Source organism: Euleptes europaea, chromosome 3 (genome assembly GCF_029931775.1).
Source record: "Euleptes europaea isolate rEulEur1 chromosome 3, rEulEur1.hap1, whole genome shotgun sequence".
Lineage (NCBI taxonomy): Eukaryota > Metazoa > Chordata > Lepidosauria > Squamata > Sphaerodactylidae > Euleptes > Euleptes europaea.
This window is the reverse complement of record NC_079314.1, coordinates 60054195-60075656: the sequence shown is the minus strand read 5'-3', so window position 1 is coordinate 60075656 and position 21462 is coordinate 60054195. Positions and strand designations below refer to the sequence as shown.

Genomic DNA, 21462 nt, shown 5'->3' with positions numbered 1-21462 from the left:
TAAGCTTATTGAATAATGTGGGGCTTTTCAAAGGACATAATTTTTATTTCCAGGCTTATCCTTTCAACCCGTTTTTGTCAGAAAGATATAAAAGAAATGCACACCTGCATGTTATTTAGTTCAAGAGACACGCATCTCTGGGCCAAATTAGACCAGATTTTGGAAATCTTTCCTCAGTTCTCCTTTCTCTTTATAGTTCTTCTAAAAGAAGCTACTGGGGGTGCAATGAGGAGGATAGGGCTCATTAATAATTCCTCTTCCTCTCTGGCACAGTTGTCCCAATACCAGTCACCCCCGTGAAATTATTTGCTCCCTGCAGAAGACTTACAGGCAGCCATACGCTTTCCACGACAGGACAATCTGCATTGGGAAAATGGCACCTAGATTGGAAAGCAGAGAAGGGTTCCCCCCATCCCTTAGCACCTAGTTCTTCCCACAATTCCTTCTCCCCTGAAACTTCTGTTAGAAAACATTTAAAGAGATAGGGAATCTGACTGGATCTCCAGTTTCTCATCTGGCATGACCATTTGACTCTGGAGTTTCTTTCGTATTCTATTAAAATATGCACTAGGCTACATCAAGTTGAGTTAGTGGGTTTCCTTTATAAACAATGAAACACTTTCTAGTTACAGCCCCCCCACACACACACCTTCTGCCCCCTGTTTTATTGAAATAACCTTACCACTACTGATGAAAAATTCTGCAAGTTGCTCCTTGGAGAAGTCAGCATCTATCTTCACTCTGACTATTTCACAGCTGAACCCTGAAGCCAGTTGCTTGTGCTGTCATTAAAAAGTCCACAAACATAGTGAAATGCTAATCACATGCTCTCTCTTTTTCCCCAAACCTTGTACAATTCTGTCTTCTTACCTTCATGCAGAGTGCTATCTGGTAGGCTATATAATCCTGCAAGCTTCCTTCTGGACCATGGAAGATAACATTACGGTACTGTTCCACCTGCAGATAAACACAGTGGGCCTCATTTAAAATAACTAAAACATATGCTTATAATTTTGTGAACATTAGCTAAAATTCTTTTAATCCACCCAGTCATGCTTGTAAACATGGCTGAAACATCATCACCACCACAGCTACTGGAAGAAAAGGAAAAAATGCTGGCAGCCAGCAGCTTTTAAAATGTAGTGGTAGTCCAAGCAAAGGCCTTCTCTAGTTATTATCCTTCTAACAGTTAGTCAAATGTCACAGAATCAAAAGCCAGGATCCAAAGAGCTACTGCAGATGCCTCTAATGGCTTTGGTATGCCCTCTGGAATTTTGACCTTTTTTCTTTCATCAGCAGGCCTAGCGCCATTTCACAGTGCCCTTGGACTCAAGAGTATGGCATTTGCTAATGCTGCTAGAAAAACAGAAGCTCAAGGCCCTCTTGTGCACATGCAAATGGTTGTACAGAGACACTGTCCTTCAGTGTTACCCCTCTGAAGATGCCTGCCACAGCTGCTGGCGAAACGTCAGGAAAGAAAATACCAAGACCACGGTCACACAGCCCGGATAACCTACAAGAACCAAAGGTTGTACAGTTCTTCAAAGGTGTATTTTTAAAAATAATCTCTGGCTTGGATCCTACACCTTTGTTCCTCAGGCGCTTCTGTCTGGCCACAGTGAAGCCTGCCTTCTGTCATGGAGTGTGCTTCCTCTCACTCTAGGCATATTCGCTTGTGCAAGACAAGAGTTTTTCAAGGACCCCCAAAGTGCCAAGTGTGAGAGGAACATGCTCTGTAGCGGAGGACCGCCTCTGCAGCAGCCAGAGAGAAATGCTCACAGAACAAAGGATCCAACCCAATGTGTGTACATAATACCAGAGGATTCTTCAGCTATTCCACAGTTCCAGGGCTGCTGTTGCTGCCGCCAGCTGAAATTCAGTGCTCATGCCACAGTTTCCTAGCAACATAAACTACCTGCCGAGGGTTCTGAAGATAGCTTTACAAACTGAATTCCAAGAGGATCGAATCAGCTCTAGTGCTGCAATAATCATGCACTTTAAATGTTAACTTGCTGCCTCTGATAGCCTTGTTTTTTTCAGGCAGTTTTTGAGGGATACTTTGCAGGGCAGGCCTAAAAAGAGCTATTTGCCAGGATAACTGAAAGTTTCATATTCAGAGGCAGTAGGTCTTCTGCAGGTGCCAACCTGCAAATGGACAAAATCTACAGCTGCCAATACGCTAGGGTTGCCAACTCTGGGTTGGTAAATACCTGGAAATTGGGGGGGGGGTGGAGCCTGGGGAGAACAAGGTTTGGGGAGGGTCTTCATCAGGGTTTAATACTATAGAGTCAACCCTCGAAAGCAGCCATTTTCTCAATGGGAACTGGTCTTGGTTGTCTGGAGATCAATTGTAATAGTGGGAGATCTCCAAGTGCCACCTGGAGGTAGGCAACTCTACCATATTCACGCTTTCCCCATTGTGGATTCACCTTATGGAATGGCCTGCCTGAGGTCAGGAAGATTCACACTGCCCTGGCTTTCTGCAAACTAGGCAAAACTGAATTATTCAAGAGGGCCTTTCTGCATGGGTAACAGGACTGCACTGTAGAAAATAGTTTACAAACTTACTTGGATAAATGATTAGGGGCTGTGGTCTATACTGCTGTGTAGAGCTTACTGTAAGTAGGATCCTATTATGAAATTTTTGCCCCACTTAATGTGTCAAGTTAATACTTGTGCTACGTTTCAGTTTTCTGATTGGTTCCAGACTTTTACTATCCTAATGCACTTTTTATTGAATGTCCATTTTGTTGATTGTACTGACTCTCTATATGTAATCCACCTTGAGTCCCTGTGAAAATGGTGGACTATAAAGAACGTAAATAAATAATAGACTAGGTGGGGTATTAGGCCTTTCTTTTGGTGTACCAATGTTACAGCTGACATCCCGATCAGAGCAGATTCTCAATATTTCATCAGCAAAAAACCTGGCAAAAGTATCATAGCTAATTGTCTCTGCCTGGGACAGTAACGACTCAGATTTAGGTGTCAGCAGATAGTTCTCTTGAACACCTGAGATGGACGTGAACTAGCTGATGATATAACAGTACAGAAGTAACCTTTCTTTGCCGTCATCACCACTGCTTCATAGGTTTTACAATGAGCTCTATAGCATGATCTGTCAGATTCAGTATGATTTCTCTGCCAGTGCCAATCTAGATGTCTCCTAACCCTTTTCAGATCATCCAGCTTAGAGGTAAACCAGGGGGCTGGGTTTTATCCCAAGGGCGGGAGACACCCACGAGGGTCAATGTTGTCGATAGGTTCAAAGAGCTTCATGTTCCATGCTTCCACTGCAGCCTCTATAGAATACATGTTTGGAATCCTAAAATCCCCATATGTATTTTTTGGAATCAAGTGAGCCTTCATGAGCCTCCATTTAAATCGCCTACCCATGCAGGATGTCGGAGCCACATTCACCTTGGCTTTAAGCAGGTAGTGGTCAGACCATGGTTCAGGGCAAATCTTGAGCCCTGAAATCAAACCTTCCCTCAAAGGCTCAGTGCAAAAAATTAAGTCCAGGGTGTGAACTCTTTCATATGTTGGGCTAATCACGATTTGGAAGAGACCCAAGGCAGTCAAAGAAGCTATAAAATTTTGGGCCAGTGGTGACAAGGTGTCCTTGGTATGAATGTTGAAGTTCCCCCCAGAATGATCAGTCTAGGAGTCTCCAGCACCAGAACCAACAGTACCTCTACCAGCTCATAGAGGGTGCCCACTGGGGAACTAGGTGGCTGATAGACAAGAACATTGCCTAATGTAGCCTTTGCCTTGTCAGGTTCATCCCAAGTTTTTTTTTTTCTCCACTGTCGCTCTAACCATCTCCCATCTTTGCATCATCTACAGCCCCTAGTAAACCTACGGGCTGCCCGGGCCCTTAGACTCGAGAGAGGGTGCTTAGGTGCAATTGTGTCAATTGCCCAGTTCATTTACCCATTCCAGAGATCAACCAGAGCATTGACGAGAGCTATGTGGGTTGCGCCCCAAAAGTTAGAACACACAAGAGGTGCACTGCTCCTGGAACAGTCAGAACTAGTTAAAAAGAGATGAAAACAATGTTCAGGAAGTATGAAGCTTTTTCTCACCAGTCTCAAGTAATTCTGCAGAGTCTGAAGGCGGATCATTGAGGCATAAGCCACACTGTGCAGGCAGCCTTCTTGAGGACCTGGAAGTCCAACAGCACAACAGCAATCAGCACAATCATAAACTCTGTGGGAGCTGTGAAAGTCTGGCAGAGGCTATCTCCCCATTCTCCCCTGTGAGTTGTTGAGTGCTACGTGCATGCAGAAGGCTTGTAAGAGAAAAATCAGGCTAGCCACTATGCAGCCCCTGGGGCTACTAAACAAAGGCCAGTAATTTATCTTGGGAAATCAAAGAAAGGATAATGATTGTACAGTTGTGCCTTATATTTGTTATACTTCTTCCTCTGCTTTTACATAATAAAACAAACAAAAAGGCCAGATTTTTGCTATACTATCACTACCAACAGCGGCAGGCTTGCCAGCCCAGATTTGGAGTGGGGGGTGGCTGCCCTGGCTGGCTTGCTGATAACAGCCCTCAAGGGGCCGGATTCAGCCCCTGGGCCTTATGTTTGACACCCATGTTTTAATGTATTCCATGTAATTCTCTCACATTATCTCAATAATCCCTTGACATCCCTATAAGGTAGGCCAGTTGTATTATTCCCATATTGCTGAGATGGGAAAAGGGAATCATTAGGCGTAAGGTCACCTGGTGAGGGAACTCATCCCTGAGCTGAAATCTGAATCAGGCATAAATGATATGCAAGTAATAGTATACAGGTCAAAGGATATCGATCTATCTAGTGCATTTTTATATCACTCTTCCTCCAGAAAGCTCAGGCACATGTGAGTTACTCTCTTTTCCCACAGGCATTTATATTAATCTGATATTTCCACTAGAGCATGGGGTGGTGGTAGGTAACTCGCGAGTGACCGGCCAGTCTCCAATCAATTAACAGTAGCTTGCCACCCCTCCTCTAATGCTTTCTTATCCCTCTCTTTAAAGCTACTGTGGCTGTTTCTCTCCTCTTTCTCTTTTGGGCAAAGGAGGTAGCCCTCCCCCATTTGCTCTGGATGAGAAAAGAACAGCATCAGCACTTAGCCCCTTTCCCATCCATCTCTTATCCTCCTCTTTCACTTGTGAACACAAGCAGCTTTCCTCTGGACAGGAAAGGAGTGTGCTGTTGATCAACAGCCTTTCCCCCCACATCAAGGCTGTCATTTGCCTCTTTCAGGGAAAACAAAGAGTTACTTTTTGAACTGCATTTCAAGCTCAATAAGAATGTGGCATGTAATTACTCAAGATGACAACCAGCAGCAACTCCTACACCATCTATTACTGAGAACATTTTGGCAGGATGTGAAACCAACATTAAGGGCAAAGGTATTTACCCAGCAAAAATATGACTATATATTCCACCTGGTTCCTTTTCAAAAACTCCCAAGGTGGCTGGGGAAATGTCTGACCTGTTGACCATGAAACATTGCCTGTTAAAAGAGAAAAATGATAGAGTTATACTTACAAATAGACTGGGCAGGATACTCTGCTCTGAAAATACTTTTACAACAGCATGTTACATACTCCAAGTGGTACATTTTTAAAAAATTGGCTGGAGAGCTCAGGGTGTATCACTGTCAAGTCAAAAAGCTAAAACTCACTACTGTATAATGAAACTAGCCACATAAAATATAAACACTAATATAAAGTCAACATTTCTTTAAGAAGGTGATAAGTGAATTTGTTGGCCTCCAATTTTCTTCTCAAAGACACCTTCTGCTCACAGAAGTCTTTCAGTCAAGGAAGGAGTACCTTTGGATCCAATCCTATAGGTTGGCCCCAAACCTTTGCAGCCACTGGCTGGATAAACTTGCATATAAACCCAATGTTGCATTTGTGGTGTGGTTGCTACTGCAAAATTACTTCCATCTGTAACACATGTATAAAATGTGGCGTATAAAATCCTCTGATAACACAGGTCATCTTGACCATGAGGATAACTTCCCATGCCAACATCAGTGGCAATCATACCACAAAGGTGACATGTGAATTGAGCCACAGTCAATGTTAAGATTCATACTTTGATCCAAATTTACTGTACATCTGGTTGATGGTTACAATTCTATGATAATTTATCTGGACTCTACTGTATAGGCACACCCAGCAGTGTCAGACTAATTTGTTTGCTTCATAAACCCATCAATTTAGCCACACCTACAGTATATTCAGATGGAGGAGGCACTCTTATTTATTCATTTAATTTGTATTTATTCAAAACATTTGTATGCCGCCTTTCCTCCTTAGGGTTCCCAATGCTCTTAGGTTTGCCAGATGATATTAAATGCACTATTAACTGCTTTACTGAAAGCAGAGTAACAAGGCACAATTTTGGCTTTGGGGGTGGAAGACAATGTTTCTATTAATTAACCGCTTAATGAATGCAGGGAGGTTCAAATTTCTGTGATCTAGTTTCTGCCAAAAGCAATGCTGTGTGTACACTGATAGTGCAATCCAATGTAGAATTACTCCAATCTACATACACTGCAATCAATGGGCTCAGACTGGATTAAGACTGCAAAGCATTGCACTATTAACAAAGCAACCTGTCACATTCCACATACCCTCCCCTCCCCAAAAAAACCCCAAGGAAAACATTTTTTTGTACAAAGCAACAGAGCTGATACCAAGTTTGATAGATGATATACTGCTCGCAGTGAGGCCAATGTTGGATTCCATAGTGTTGTTAAGCTTCAGGTCTTCCAAGTTCCTCCACCCATCAGAGGCAACTGCTTGGAAATGGTTCGTTGCTGCCTGGCTCACTGATTTTGAAAACTCATCCCATGTTGTCTGCTTGCGGATATTTAGCATGCATATGGGGTTTTCCATTTCTAGGTCCTCCATGCCACAGTAGGCTGGCTCTACCTGGCCAACTGCAATCTGCAAAGGGATCTTGAGAGCATCTGTTGAAAGATAACCGGAGAGCTGGAATGTAACAAAAACAAAAATCTTCATGGCAGCCGTGAGGGTGCCACCGCTTGTGCTTTGAAAATGCCATGAGGACCTTATACTGCCCAGTGATTGGTTGAGGAGATCAGGAGGTTATGGCAACCATTCTTTTATAAGTATAGTTAGAAAGAAGAATCCTTATTCCCTTTTACCCTTTTCTTTCTAATTATACTAAAGAAAAATAATGGCCATAACCTCCTGAGCTCATCAACCCATCACTGGGCAGTATCCATGGAACTTTCCAGGGTGAGAGTGAGTTCACCCTCCCATATCAGATTCACAGCTGAACTGTGTGAGCTAATTAACAGGCCTGAGTTAGATGGTCATGACAAGTAACTGCCATTGTGATGGGTGACTGACACCTACAAAGAATCAGAGAACAGTGAACTTAGCTGGAACTAACTGTAAAGTTCCTGTAAGATGGCTTCTCTCTTGAACCCCCCCCCCCCCCGCTTCATCAAGTGTCGAAACGGCCCTCTGTGGTGGAACAAGATCTCTGCATGGCCGGCCCAATCAGCATACGGCCCTCACGGCATTTTCAAAGCACTGGTGGTGGCGTCCTCATTGCTGCCATGAGGATAGCATCATGTCCAGTTTGGCCCTACGTCCATTGGCTTCACTGGGCTTAGACTAGAGTAACTGTGCATTGGATTACACTGTAAATTGCAAATGTTTCAAAATGTCATGTTTTTTATTTGGGATCACTTAGGGAAGACTTTGTTTTGGACAAGGAAATGTTAATGAGAAGTTTGATTTCAATTAATCAATACACAGGGAACTAGCTAATAAAACCGTTTTCAATTGGGACCAGAAAACAGCAAGTTTTTAAACTTGGTTTCCTGCTCAGTAGAGTTATTAGTTCATATAAAATAGTAGCACTTGCATAGGCTATTTCTTTCTATGCTGTCAACTTAACAAAACAAATACAGAAAAGAAACAAAATGTAATTTAAATAATCATACTGGATTGCCTCCCCCTCTCCCCCAACCTTGCTGCTTCAAGAATTGAAATATTCTACGTATCAATGATTTACAAAAGGAAGATGAAAAGCATGATAAATGTCTTCATGCTGCATGCTCTAATAAAGCTCCATTCTCCCCTCTTAGTTAGGAAAGCCAATGCATTTCCCATACTAAACATGTTGAACAAGATTGCTGCAGGAGATAGGCTTGCTGGAGCTTGAAGGCATTTTGCTGCCACATAGGGCAGCTCCTCATCAGACGTAAAAGAGAACCACTCCATTAACGCTTCCATTTAAAGCAACACATGAGATCTAACCCTGGAGACACATCCATTTAGGGAATCAGATATGGCTGCTTCAGCATATCCAGTCTCCACAGCACAAATGGGGTGGAGTGATGCTGTACTCATGTTGGTGCTCTGCCAAACCACAGAGTCAACAGAGACCACTGTGGGACGGGTATATTACCTAACCCCAGCACTACTGGCATCTCCTTTTAGCACAAGGGTTTTCTCTTGGGGCAATAACTGCCTTTTTCAGGAATACATTAGGCTCCAAGTTGAGCACTGAAAACACGGCCACGACTCACCGGAGGCCGCAGGTTGCTGGGTTGTGCCGGGCGGGGTGCGGTAGTTGGGGCGGGCGCCGGAGGGCTGGGAGCCTCGGGGCTTGCCCGGCTGGGCTGGGGGGGGGCCCCATGCCTGCCTCGGAATGGCGGCGGGAGGAAATGGCGGCGCTCCACCCGACCCCCAGCTGGAAAGCCGCGTGACTTCCGGTGTGGGCTGAGAGCTGGGGAAGGAGCCAATCGGCTCAGGGCTGCTGCGGGGGGCGGGGCCTGCCGGGGCCCCGCAGCATAAAGGGAAGGGGCGCTCGCCGGCGCTTCCTCTTCCTTCGCGCTTTGAGGAGCCCCCTCTTCGGTCTGGAGCCGAGCGGCAGGGAGACGCAATTGCCCCCCCTTTTTCGGGTCGGAGCCGAGCGGCTGGGAGAGGCGATTGGGGCCTCCCCCCCTTTTCGGCCCAGAGCGGCAGCAAGCCGCAAATTTGTTTTTTTTTTAAAAGGCCAATCGCGTTCACCTTCCCCCTAGAGGCTCTCCCGCGGCACAGCTGAGAGGAGAGCGTGGGGAACCTCGGGGAGAAGGCAGCTGCAGCGGTCTATTGGGGGTCAGAAAGCCGGCTGGATTCAGGAGCCCGCCCGGCGGCCGTGAGTACACGAGACCCAGCGAGGGCGGGGGCGGAAGGCTGCCGGCTTGGAGCAGAAGAGCATCGGGGTGGCCCAGCAGGACTGAATAACATGCCGGCTAGAGGGTCCACTTCTGCTAAGCAGGGGAGCAGCAAGGCAACCCCTAAGGGACCTGGCCGGCAAGATTCATCGCCTCCTCGCACTCGTGGCCGGGGCGGCGGCAACAGAAAATCGTGGGCAGCATTGGGCCCGAAAGCTCGGCCACTTGCCAAGGGAACTGCAGTTGGCAGGGCAGCCTCCACTGCTAAGCCTGACCCCACCATACAAGGGCTCACTAAAGTGGTGCAGCAGCTGGTCACGGAGGTCGGCCAATTGAAGTCTCAATCACTGGGGGTGGGCACTGCTGAACCAGCAGGGTCGCAGGACGTGGCACCCAAAGGCGCAGTACAGAAGGAGCGATGTAGGAAGAGGGCAGATTCGTCCGCTAGTTCTAGCAGTTCTGGCAGCTCTGGCGGAAGCAGCAGTTCCAGCGGACACAGCAGCTCCAGTGGGTCCAGGTCGAAGGGAAGGCGGGCATAGTGGTGCACGAAGGGCACCAAGAGAGGCGGTCAGCGGAAGAAGAAGACGAGGAGGTCAGGCAAGAAGGCCGGCGGCAGGGAGTCGTCTGGTGAGTCTTCTTCTGGGGACGAGTCTGATGATGCGCCTGAGGGATACTGGTGCACATGCGCTGATTTGCCCGGTCTACCGGTTTGGGCTTGGTGCAGAAGGTTGGAGGAGGGCCAGGACTCTGATACTGGGGTCAAGGCCGTTTGGGAAACGGGAGCTAAGGGAAGGAGGGCAAAAGCCCAATCTAATTATACAGAACAGGAGAACCCCCCAGGGCTACACCTTCCCTGCAAGATGAGGGAAAAGATACTCGAGGGCTGTTACGTAGATGTCTTTGCCCTTGTAAAGCCTGAGTCAGTAAAGGGGAGGGGAGCCAGCTCGGCTGGGAAGGAGCAGAAGGCCGAGCTGGGGGACAGATCTTTCAGGAAATGGCGTAAGGGCTTCGGGGTTTACACCAGCGTGGTAGCCATGGCATACCCGAAGCGGGGGTGGCACCTTTGGAATTATGCTTCGTACGTGGAAAGGGCGGCAGAATTAGCGGGTGAAGCCGCGGCCCTTGAATACGACGAGGAATTTAGAAAAAGGGCATCATAAAATGCCAGGACCCATTGGGACTTGGTAAACCATGATATCTGGAGCATGGTTGTTAACCCACACATCAGAAGCAAAGGGGATGCCACGAAGGCGACAAAATGGGGTGCCAAGAGGGAGGTGCCTCGGCGGGTATGCTGGGAGTTTAATAAAGGGTCGTGTGGTCGGGCCAAGTGCAAGTACGACCATGTGTGTGAGCTTTGCACGGGCCAACACCCTAAAAGTTCTTGTCCCAAGCCGCAAGGCAGCTCGCAGCCCTTTCGAGGTGGCCGGCCCTCTACAAGAAGGGATGGGGGGGCCGGCGGAGCCTCAGGCGAGGGGAAGTGAGGTGCACCTTTTGGGGAGCTTGGCGAAATCCCCCATTAAACTAAATGCCTTGCAGTGGTGGGTGGACAGGTACCCACACCGGGAAGCCGCCAGGTATTTATGGGACGGGTTCACACAGGGGTTCCGGATACCATTTATGGGTCCGAGGGTGGCAATGGATGCGAACAACTTAAAGTCGGCCCGTGATATGCCGAGGGTGGTGGAATGTAAAGTGAAAAAAGAATGTGATGCAGGTAGAGTGGCGGGCCCCTTTAGGGCCCCTCCGCTACCCAATTTGAGAGTGTCCCCACTGGGGGGTTGTCCCGAAGAAGGCTCCAGGGGAATTCCGCTTAATCCACCACCTTTCCTACCCTCTAGGGGAGTCAGTTAATGAAGCAATACCGCCTGAATTTTGTTCAGTGCGGTATGCTTCCTTTGATCAAGCGGTCCGCCTGGCCTTATCCTGCGGTAGGGGCGCCCTGATGGCCAAATGCGACATCCAGTCGGCATTTCGCCTCCTCCCGGTACACCCGGTGATTTTTGTTTGCTAGGCTTCAGGGTAGGTGATGAGTGGTATGTGGACAAAGCCATGCCAATGGGATGTTCGGTAGCCTGCACTGCTTTTGAAAAATTTAGCAGCTTCCTCGAGTGAGCGGTGAAAGTTAGAGCTGGCTCTCCGCATGTCACTCATTACCTGGACGATATCTTGTTCTTGGGGGAGGCGGGCACTAATGCATGTGCATCGCTGCTACAGGCATTTTGCGAATTGGCCCGGGAACTGGGGGTCCCTTTGGCACAGGAAAAAACTGAAGGTCCCACTACTAAATTGGTTTACTTAGGGATTGAACTTGATTCCATGCAAGGGGTGTCCCGCCTCCCGGTGGATAAGTTACTCGCACTACAGGCCCTGGTTTCACTCTTCTTGGCACGCAAGAAGTGTACACTGAAGGAGATGCAGTCTTTGGTTGGCCATTTGAACTTCGCCTGCCGGGTAGTGTCCCCAGGGCGCCCCTTTTGTGCTCGTTTGGCCAAGGCCACAGCATAGGCATCCAGGCCGCACCACAAAATACGGGTTATGCAGGGTATGAAGGAAGATTTGGAGGTCTGGCGGGCATTCCTCAACAAGTACAACGGAGTTTCCTTATGGCAAACACCCCTTGAAGTCGGGGGAGGGGTGCTCCAAGTTCAGTCAGACGCGGCTGGGGGTGTGGGTTTTGGGGTTTATTATAATGGGCACTGGTGTGCCCAACCCTGGCCCAAGCATTGGTCCCTAACGGGTGTGTCATGGGATTTGACCTTTTTGGAGCTGTTCCCTATTTTGGTGGCGGTGGTTATTTGGAGCCATGCGTTCCGCGATAGGAAGGTGTTGTTCTGGTGTGACAACTTGGCTGCAGTGCAGGTGCTCAATAAACAATCGTCCAAATCCCCACGGGTCATGCACCTGATAAGGAAGTTTGTGCTGACTTGCTTGGAGGCCAACATCTCCTTTAGGGCCAAGCATGTGGCGGGAGTTAAAAATGAACTAGCAGATGCTTTATCTCGCCTCCAGGAGGAGAGGTTCCGCAGGCTGGCCCCGGGGGCAAACGCACACCCAGACCCCTTCCCGGAGGAGCTATGGACCATTGGCGACAGAGTATAATGGCAGGGGTTTTTCAGTCAGTAGTCCCATCCACGCTAAGGTCGTATACCTCAGCGGCCTCGACGTTCTTGTTGTTCGCAGCCGGGTCCGGGGGGCCGGCCATGTGGCCGGCTTCAGAGGAGATGGTGTTACGGTACATGGCCAGTCTCCAGGAACGGGGGGTGGTGCCCAGAACCATACGTTGCCACATGGCTGCTATTTCCTTCTTTAGCAGAGCCTATGGGCACCCTGACCCTTGTTCGTCCTTTGTAGCAAAAAGAGCTGTAGAGGGTTGGCAGCGGGTCTCCCCCCGCCAGCCGGACGGTCGGCGGCCTATCACTCCCCGCCTGCTGTCCAAAATAATTTGCTCCCTGGGGGTAGTTTGCCGGTCACGCTACGAGGCATACCTGTTTGAGGCAGCATTCACGTTGGCCTTTTTCTGAGCACTCAGGGTGGGGGAACTAGTGGTAGGTTCAAGAGGGGACACGTCTGGCCGGGCTTTGGCCTGGTCGGATGTCCACTTCAAGGACAAGGCTGTTTGCATCAACATCAGGCAGTCCAAAACAGACCAGCGTGGCCGAGGGGCCGTTATCAAGCTGAGGTCAGCACCTTCAAAGCCACTGTGCCCAGTGCGTTCTTTGGCGGACTTTGTGTCTGTGCGCCCAGAAGGAGAGGGTCCTCTGTTAGTGCATGCCGACGGGTTCCCTTTGACCAGGTACCAGTTCGTCAGTGTGCTGCGGTTAGCCCTGGGTGAGATCGGGCTCCCCCACGGCGCATTCAGCGCACACTCGTTCAGGATAGGCGCGGCCACAACAGCGGCTTCAGAGGGGCTGTCAGAATCAATTATTAAGACCATCGGCAGATGGCGTTCTGACACCTACAAGGTATACATTAGACCGTAGGGTTGGGGAGGGTGCTAACTGTTTGTGTTTGAGTTGCAGCTTTATCTCCAGTTACGGCATGGAAACTTCAAGTTTGGATCTGTGGACACAGCATCGTCCATTGGGCAGGGGACTACGCTGTATTGTCAGGGTGGGGCCAGCACTTGGGGCTGGATAGCGCGGTTCGGGTTTCATGGCTGGGTTGTAGGGGCATGCATTGGGGAGCGCTGGTCCCTACCCTTCTGAGAAAAGCTGCAAGTGGTGGCCCCCCAGATGTGTTGATCATACAACTGGGTGAGAATGACCTGGCGAGACGCGCAGTATCGATCTTCGTGCTGCAGCATCTGACGACCTGCGAACCCTGGCAGCCAAATGGCCGGATACTGGCATATTGTGGTCGGACCTGCTGGAGAGACGGTCCTGGCGAGGGGCATTGAGCCCGAAGAGGGTGGACAGAGCTAGGCAGAGGGTTACGTCAGCCGTCGCGAAGGTAGCCATTGAGTTAGGCGGGCTGGTGATTCAGCATTCGGACATTACACATCGGATCAGTGCCTTGTTCCGTACTGATGGGGTTCACCTGTCATCATGGGGCCTAGACATTTGGTTGCAAGGCATCCGCCATGGCTTATGGACTTGGTTGCAACGATAGGCGTTGGCGGGAGCCGGCCGGGGTCTGGGGGGACTCCGACCGGCTCTGGTGGCGGTTTGGAATTGGGGCATTATCCAGTTTTTGGGGAAAACGGCCTGCGTGCCAATTTTCCCATATGAGGATCCTGGTACGGGATTTTGGAGGAGGCTGGGTATGGACATGCCAAGATGGAAGGCTGCCAGGGACGAGCCTCACTCGGGCTGTCTGGGTGACATGCCTTGCCATGAGCTGTCAGGCGGGCCTCCTCCGAGTGGCAGGGGACCACACAGTTGGCTGCCGCCCTCATGTGTCCCTGGACTGCCATCTCTTGCTTTCCCAGCAGGGGTGCTGGGAGATGTGCATCGGCCTGCAGGGTGGCAGGTCGATGTCTGGATAAGCCCCCATGCCATGCCAATGCCTTGCTGCTGCAATCAATAAAGTTGTGCCATTTCATCCAAACTAGTCTCCGGGTTTTCTGTGTTTATGTTTTAATGTTTGATTTGAATTCTTGGGTCAGGTGCACTGCTTGGGAGCGCAACGCACAACTAAGCACTAAGCCGGCAATCACAAACCTCCATGTGACACTAGTCCTAGCAATGCAGTTCGGTGGATAAAGACAGGAGAATTTGATTCATAGCTGAGCTCCATCATGGTTTTAATGGGAGGCCTTGGGCAAGTCCCTCTTACCTTTACAGTACACTCCTAAGAAGAGTTACTCTTGTCTAAGCCCATTGATTTCAGTAGGGTTAGACTGGAGTAACTCTGCAAAGGATTACACTATTAGTCTGCGGGAAATGAGAACAGTCTTGTCCTACTTCCCACAGGAGATGACAAGTGAAAGCATAAGGTTGATCTATGCAGCCACTTATTTTGAAGTCAAAAGGGGTTTAACAACAACACACAAGTGATCAACAACATCTCCCCTCAAAGGACTTGAAATGCTAACCGTAGTGAATGGTCCCAGAGTTAATTCATAAACAACAGCTGAAACTTCAGCCTGTGCTCTTTAAGGGCTAAAGAGCCAAAAGCATAATGCAAAAGGCTTCACTGCAGGCTGAGGGCAAAAGCTGACTCCGTCCAAATGGCTATTGGCTCAAAGACAGAGCCAAGTATTTTGCTGGACTATATGTGCTTATGTACTATGCTATACTGACTGCCAAGGAAAGAGTCAGGAAGTCAGCTGGACCGGAAATCAGTGGTGGGATTTTTGGCTCATTCTGAGACTGAACACTTGTCCCAACAGATGATGGAAATAAACAGAAGCTCTTATATAATGGAACAGGCCCAGAATGATCCTGCAGAGCTCAGCAGTCCTAGGGCTAGGAGTGTCTGTGCTTTCTTGCTCTCAGTGCCTCTGTGACGTCTTGGCAGGTCCTCTGGCTCATTTGGTGTGGGGGGCTTGGCAATAGTGACCTCCAGAGCAGCTGGCAAGGGCAAGAGGTCAGGGGGTTTGGGTTGAGCATGTGCAGGAGGTGGGCTGCTGACTCTGGAGTTTGGATCCAGGGGTCCACACTTCCACACAGACTATTCTTTCCTGGATATAGTTGCTGGCTCAGCCAGTCTATGCAGGTCTTCCATGGCTATCTCTTCTGGGTGAAAAACAGGGACTGTATAAGTGTCTGGATTCTCCTCATCAGAGGGTGTATTTGGCCTCACTTGGTGGGGATGATACTGTGTGGTGATAGCACAGGGATTTTTTCCCATTTCTGAAAGCAGCTTCCGCATGCCCGAGAGGGCCAAAAAAATATCCAGGGCAACTTCAGAAGCAGCACAGGGAATCTGTTTGTGTGTTTATGAAACAAACCACTTTAAGCATGCAAATTAGTAATCCATAACTCCCCAACAATTTGCTATTAACTTTAGAAGGATTTTGAGCAAGGCTTGAGCACTGAATTGTATTTGTGGCCTTTCTGCAAATGTCCAGTTTACCCACTCAGATTCTCCAGGAGATGTTTGCAGTCATCAGTGGCCACATCACGCAGCGTTCTGTTGCATTTATCTTTCCTCTCAGCTTCTAGTCCGCCATGGCTACACAAGACTTCCAGGCAGCTCTGGGAAGAAAATAGCTGTGTTAAGCTGAGGGTTCCAAGGAATTAACTTGAGTTGAAATTCACTTGAATGAGCCACTTACTGCCTGAGGCAGATAAGCCAAGAGATTTGACTTTTGGAGTCCTTACTTCAATCCTTAAAACACTGCAAAAAGTAATCTATTAAGAAAACTGGTTTCTGTCAGGAACACCTTGTGTGATGCTATAATACCGTAAATCTTGATATGCCACCTCCAGGTGGTTCATAAGTCATAATTAAAACCAATAGAATAAAGCCCCAGATACTCCCCTCCCTCCCAAAAATCCCTATAGTCTATATATCCTGTTAAAAGCCCTGCAGTACCTTCTGAAGATTTCTAATGACAGTACTCCCCTCACCGCCTGAAGGAGCTCCTTCCACAAAGTAGGAGCTACAATGGATTCCTCCCCATGTTAGCATCTCCCTTCCATCAGGACTACTGCTACTGCTTATAAATATCAGCATTCTGAAACTGACATATATGGATCAGGAAGGCACCATATTAACTGGCTTTCCTGAACGTGCACCCAAACAATACTCAATATGTTCCTGGTACCATTCATGTCATGCAGTCTTTTAACTGAGGAGGGCTTATGTAGGAGGAATCTTGAAATTGCTTTCAGATGGTTTACAAATGTATCACTACATTCTCATAGTACAAGAAAATGCCCTTGACATTCACTTAAGGAAAACCAAATGCTAGCTCACATATACATGAATGTCTGCGCCAAGAGCTCTAATACCTTCAACTATCTGTTTAGCAAAAATAGATTGACTGTTAGAAATCTAATCTTATTGTATTGACTTAAAGCCTAATAATAACAGTGAGAGCAGAATAGAATACACCCTGGTAGCTTCCTACGGACCCACACAGATGACTGGGAGAAATACATAATCAGTGCAGGGTGCAAAGCAAGCCTCTACTCCAATGGTGTCTCTTTTTATCTATTTATTCAAAAGTCAAATTTATTCAAATTTATCACCCACCTTTCCCCCAATGAAATGAGACCTAAGGTGGCTCTTTTCCAGGGATACCATATGCACTCTTAGACTCCACACTACAATGCCATGTAGAAACATTATAGGGGCACAAGAAATTATTTCTGATCTACCAAAGGTCCATTTAATGCAATGTCTTAGTTCCAACAATGTTCAGCTAAGACGCTTTTCCTAGTAACCTTGAGAAGTTAAGGTGCAAGACATGAAAGAGACAGCCATCCTCTACCATTTAACATCTCAGAACTCAGAAATATTCTGGTCCTGAATAAGGAAGATAATTTTTCAGTTATTAATAGACATGTCCTCTTTGAAATCCTTTAAAAGAGACCTGTCAACATCTGGTTGGCTCCTATGCTATACCATATGACTATTACGCGCTACATGGTTATTTTCCAAACCATGGATGATGCTGGCATAGGAGGTAGTCCGGTTGTGTGGATGATCTGTAATGACTGAGGCTGAATATGGAGACAATCACAAGGGAGCAGACTGAAGGCTAGCCATGCCATGAAGCCAAAACCACCCAACACCAGTAAGCCACTCACTCAAACCTCAACAGCAACGCTACACAAGAGAAAGCATGTGAGACAGACAGACCTTGAAACCTTTCGACGCCGCTATATGGGCAGCAGTCCAGCCTTCTTTGTCAGCGTGGTTGATGAGATCCGCAGAAACAACAGGGGTCGCAGTATGGCTCAGGCTGTCTTCTTCACACTCCAAGTCAAAGATGCAGGAATCAGCATCTGCTTCATTCAAAACGTTTCCAGTTCCTTGTGTTCTGTAGTACATAAGAAGTCTTAAGCAGTCAACGTGACCGGCACCTACAGCTGCATGAATTGGTGTCCAGCCATCCTATTGAAATGACAAAAAAAGAAACGAGCTCAACACAATCAAATAGAGATGAATGGATAGTTACAAAATTAATGTGCTCTGTGCAACTTGCTGTCTAAAAACTATCTGAAGCGCACAACAGTGTTCGGCTGTAAATGTTGCAGCAAAGACAGCCCATTTGTTGTCTCTGTGCCTAACTTCATGTGCTGGTATACAATGAAGAAAAGGGTCAAAAAGTACCAACTTCCTTTGAAGAGCATCTGTTGAAGTCACGGTTGCTCTGATAAGAAGGCCTGCCCAGAAAATGCATGAATGGGGCAAAATGAGTTTAATCAATCCCTTGCAAAGGATGCTTGCCGCTCTAGGAGACTGTTCATAAAATTACCCTGATATAGAAGGCAGATATAAACATTACTGGATCTCTGTCAGATGCCTGATCACTTTATTTGCAATTCTGTACAGCTTTATGGAAACATACTTCTTCTCCCGGGCTCTATGCAGTGTTAAAGTCTTCTCTACATTAGCATAACAAAGCAAATACAGCTGCTCTGGGGAAAAGCATTTTTCAATCCTTAATTTTCCTTTGAAGTATTTATTTTAAATAGGCAACATCTGAATTTATCTCTTTTCTTTGTTATTATTACCCCCCCCCCCCAAGTTATCATTACTCTAGAGCTGACTGTACTGGGGCTTTTCTTTTCACTTAAAAGACAAATTATTAGCATTATGTGTTGTATTTTTGAGTATTCCTTATGGAGGGGGGAACCCACCACCATACTTCCATACAGATCAACAATCCAGTACTAGCTCCCTCCCCAACCCCCAATCCAGGTTGGTCACTCTTTTTGCCAACAATATTTTTTTTCTCGCTGGGAAGTCAAGAGTAATTCTAAATACAGAAGAAAAGGGAAGGACTACCTTGATAATTTAAAATATCTCAGTGAAACCAACTTGGTCAGGGCACAAAAATTATGGAATTCCCTCCCCAAGGAAATGTGTCTGCCCCTTCTTATCATTGTCTTTCACCAGCAGGTGAAGACTGCTTTGTTTTCTCCAGGCCTTCTCTTACTGATCCTCATTGACCCTTCCTCCTGTCCATGTATTTATTTGTTTATGCATTATGTTTTAATTGTTACAATTGTTTTATTTATTATGATGTGTTTACAAGCTTATTTGAATGTTCTTACTGTTTGCCAGTTTGGGGGCTCAAAATTGGGTGGAAAGGCAGCTTCAAAATGTTTTAAATAAAATTAAAAAAACTCTTAATGAGTTTTGGTCCCAGAATTAAGGAAAGAAGTAATGGGATCAAGCATCCTCAGGCTTAAATACTTTTGCAGTTACATTTTTTTCCAATTTATTGTGGCAGCTTCACAATGACACGATTATTACTTGTTGTGGTTTAAATAAGAGCATGGATTTTCAGGATTCTAAAAAAAAAAAAATCCACAATCTACACAAAAGTACAAGTACCCTACATGTAGCTTGCATGTAACCCCTGACTGTAGAGCCGTTCTGGTTGCTCTAGAGGCAGTATGTGAGTTTGCAGGCTCCAAAAATGTATTAATTTGTGGCACTCCTGGAGAAACGCAGAATGATTCACTAGCCTGCACATGGCATACAGTTTAGCTGGCCCTCTTGTGCCTGCTACCAGGTTAGTAGTCTAGAGGCTAAATCATCCTAAAAGAATAGAAGAAGGTCTGCACTAATAATGTGCACGAGAGTAGATGTCTGGATATGACTCATGGGACACCTTGGCAAAGCAGTTTGCCATCCCTGGTCTAAGTTGTAGACATTCCCAGGGGTGGACTGGGAAGGTAAAATATACCAGGAACAAGTAGCCTCTGCAGTGGTATAAGCCAGGATTGTAGGGCCATTCAGCTAATACCTGGCCCAACAGCAGGCACCTGTTTGCTTTCTCCTGCACAGCTGCCAGTGGCAATGGGTGACACGCATCATTAGCATCGCTGGCCACGTCCGAGCTGAGTGGCCCCTGCAGAGCTGGCACATCTATATGGGCTTGGCTCTGCTTCCTCCTGGCTGCCAGCAGCCTTCCAGGACAGAGGCTCACTGGGAACTTTCCACTCCCTGACATGCTCAGCAAGAGGGTGCCTACCTATCATATTACTTACCACTCACTGGCAACTCAATCTTCTGTAATTTCCGTATCCGTTTTCTGAAATCATTTACAGGGTTAGCCATTATCACACCTGAGGTGAAGAATGTATCTAGATAAATTTCCTTATTTGTTTAATATTGCTTTTATATGTCTCTAACAGGTTCATCTCTCTAAGCAATTTCTTTTCAGCCCTGAAGAACCCTCTCTTTGCTCTCATACTGTTCAATGTCTGATCCCTTGATAAGTCCAATAGCATCACAGAAGGACAAAAGCAATTTTCTAATAATCAAAAAAAACAGCAACAACCAAGGCTTGGCATCAGAGACAACAAAGGTCTCTATCAAAGTTGTCACCATGAAAAATAGGAGGTCACAGGATCGAGCTGTAAGTAATGGCACTTCAAATTCTCTGTGAAAGATAGGATGACAGGAAAGAGAATGGTTTGGAAATCTCAGGGGGGAAATGTGTAATTTAATACAGTTGAAGACATTTCATGATGGCATACAGAAGTAAAACTTTTTAATTAATTCCAAAGAATGTCATGCATTATGGCAGTTGGGAGTATTAATAAAAACCTCAGTACAAACAATTTTGAAGCAGCTGAAATGTTGACTTTGAAAAATGGGCTTTAAAACTTACACAGGTTTTTGCATTTCTGTTGGCTCCAGCCTCCAGCAAGAGTTTGACACATTCATCATTTCCATTTCCACAGGCCAAGTACAGAGGTGTCTCTCCCCTTTCAGCAGCATGATTAACGTTGGCATGATACATGATTAATAATTCTGCACATCTGGGAGGGGGGGGGGAGTTGGGCAACAACATGTTAGAGCACCTGATTCTGGAAAAGACCTGACCTTTAAAATGCCACTTGGCTTCTTCCAACAAATTTTCATTTACACTAGGTCAAACAAAAGCATTGATTAGCGACCCATATCAATCCACTGGAGCATTTTTTGGGATGGATTTCTGCCCATAGACCGCAACCTCCTCACCTTCCTGCTGCAACTGCAAATGCCTCCTGAGATGCTGCTTCTGGGGATAGGGGACCCCCTAGGAACAGCATGGGGGGAATTCAGGGTTGGAACATGAAAGTGGAGGTGAGAAAGTTGGTCTCTGCTGGTGGCAATCTTTCAGACCTCCAGTGGATCTGAGCCACTCTATGGTACAGATATACTACAAGCCAGACTCTTTAGCATAATTAGTTGGAGATACTTAAAGAAGGCTGAAAGAGAGAGAAGAAATGTCATGTTAGAGGAACAGAAGCACTAGACTCCATCAAACTGTGATGGAAGAAGGGGAGGAAGCATGAACAGGAGTATGATAGATTAACATGAAAAAGATGGGGCAAAAGCAGCAAGAAAATTTCAGGTTTATGCATGAGGATGGAATGGACAGATACAAGTTTACAGCTGTAAGAAAGCATACCGGTCTCCAAATGACAGGAAAAGGATATCATGACATAATTCTATACTGTACTTGGGGTCAAATTCTGACAAGCCCCTCAATGACTGAGCAAAAGTGACAATCCCAACTAAAAGAATGTCACCAGTAACTGAAATTACAGGGTTGCCACAGGTCATGAATCAGGCTGACTGATGGCCCCACTGGGAAACGTGCACCACATCTGTCTGAATGACGTGTGGCTCAGGCCAA

The 21462-nt window shown here is 46.9% G+C and overlaps 1 protein-coding gene across 3 annotated transcripts in view; it reads right to left on the bottom strand.

The window, feature by feature from the left end:
• The window catches only part of CTTNBP2 (cortactin binding protein 2), a 106706-nt gene that overhangs the window by 27020 nt on the left and 58224 nt on the right, over nt 1–21462 (bottom strand). For all 3 annotated transcript variants that reach the window (XM_056846007.1, XM_056846008.1, XM_056846009.1), the window contains 8 exons: nt 20449–20599; nt 17460–17714; nt 15730–15847; nt 6705–6980; nt 5415–5510; nt 4086–4165; nt 871–957; nt 683–782 (listed from right to left, as the gene is read on the bottom strand). In XM_056846007.1, the coding sequence (XP_056701985.1) occupies nt 683–782; nt 871–957; nt 4086–4165; nt 5415–5510; nt 6705–6980; nt 15730–15847; nt 17460–17714; nt 20449–20599 (1163 nt within the window). The remainder of the gene's footprint in view (nt 1–682; nt 783–870; nt 958–4085; nt 4166–5414; nt 5511–6704; nt 6981–15729; nt 15848–17459; nt 17715–20448; nt 20600–21462) is intronic.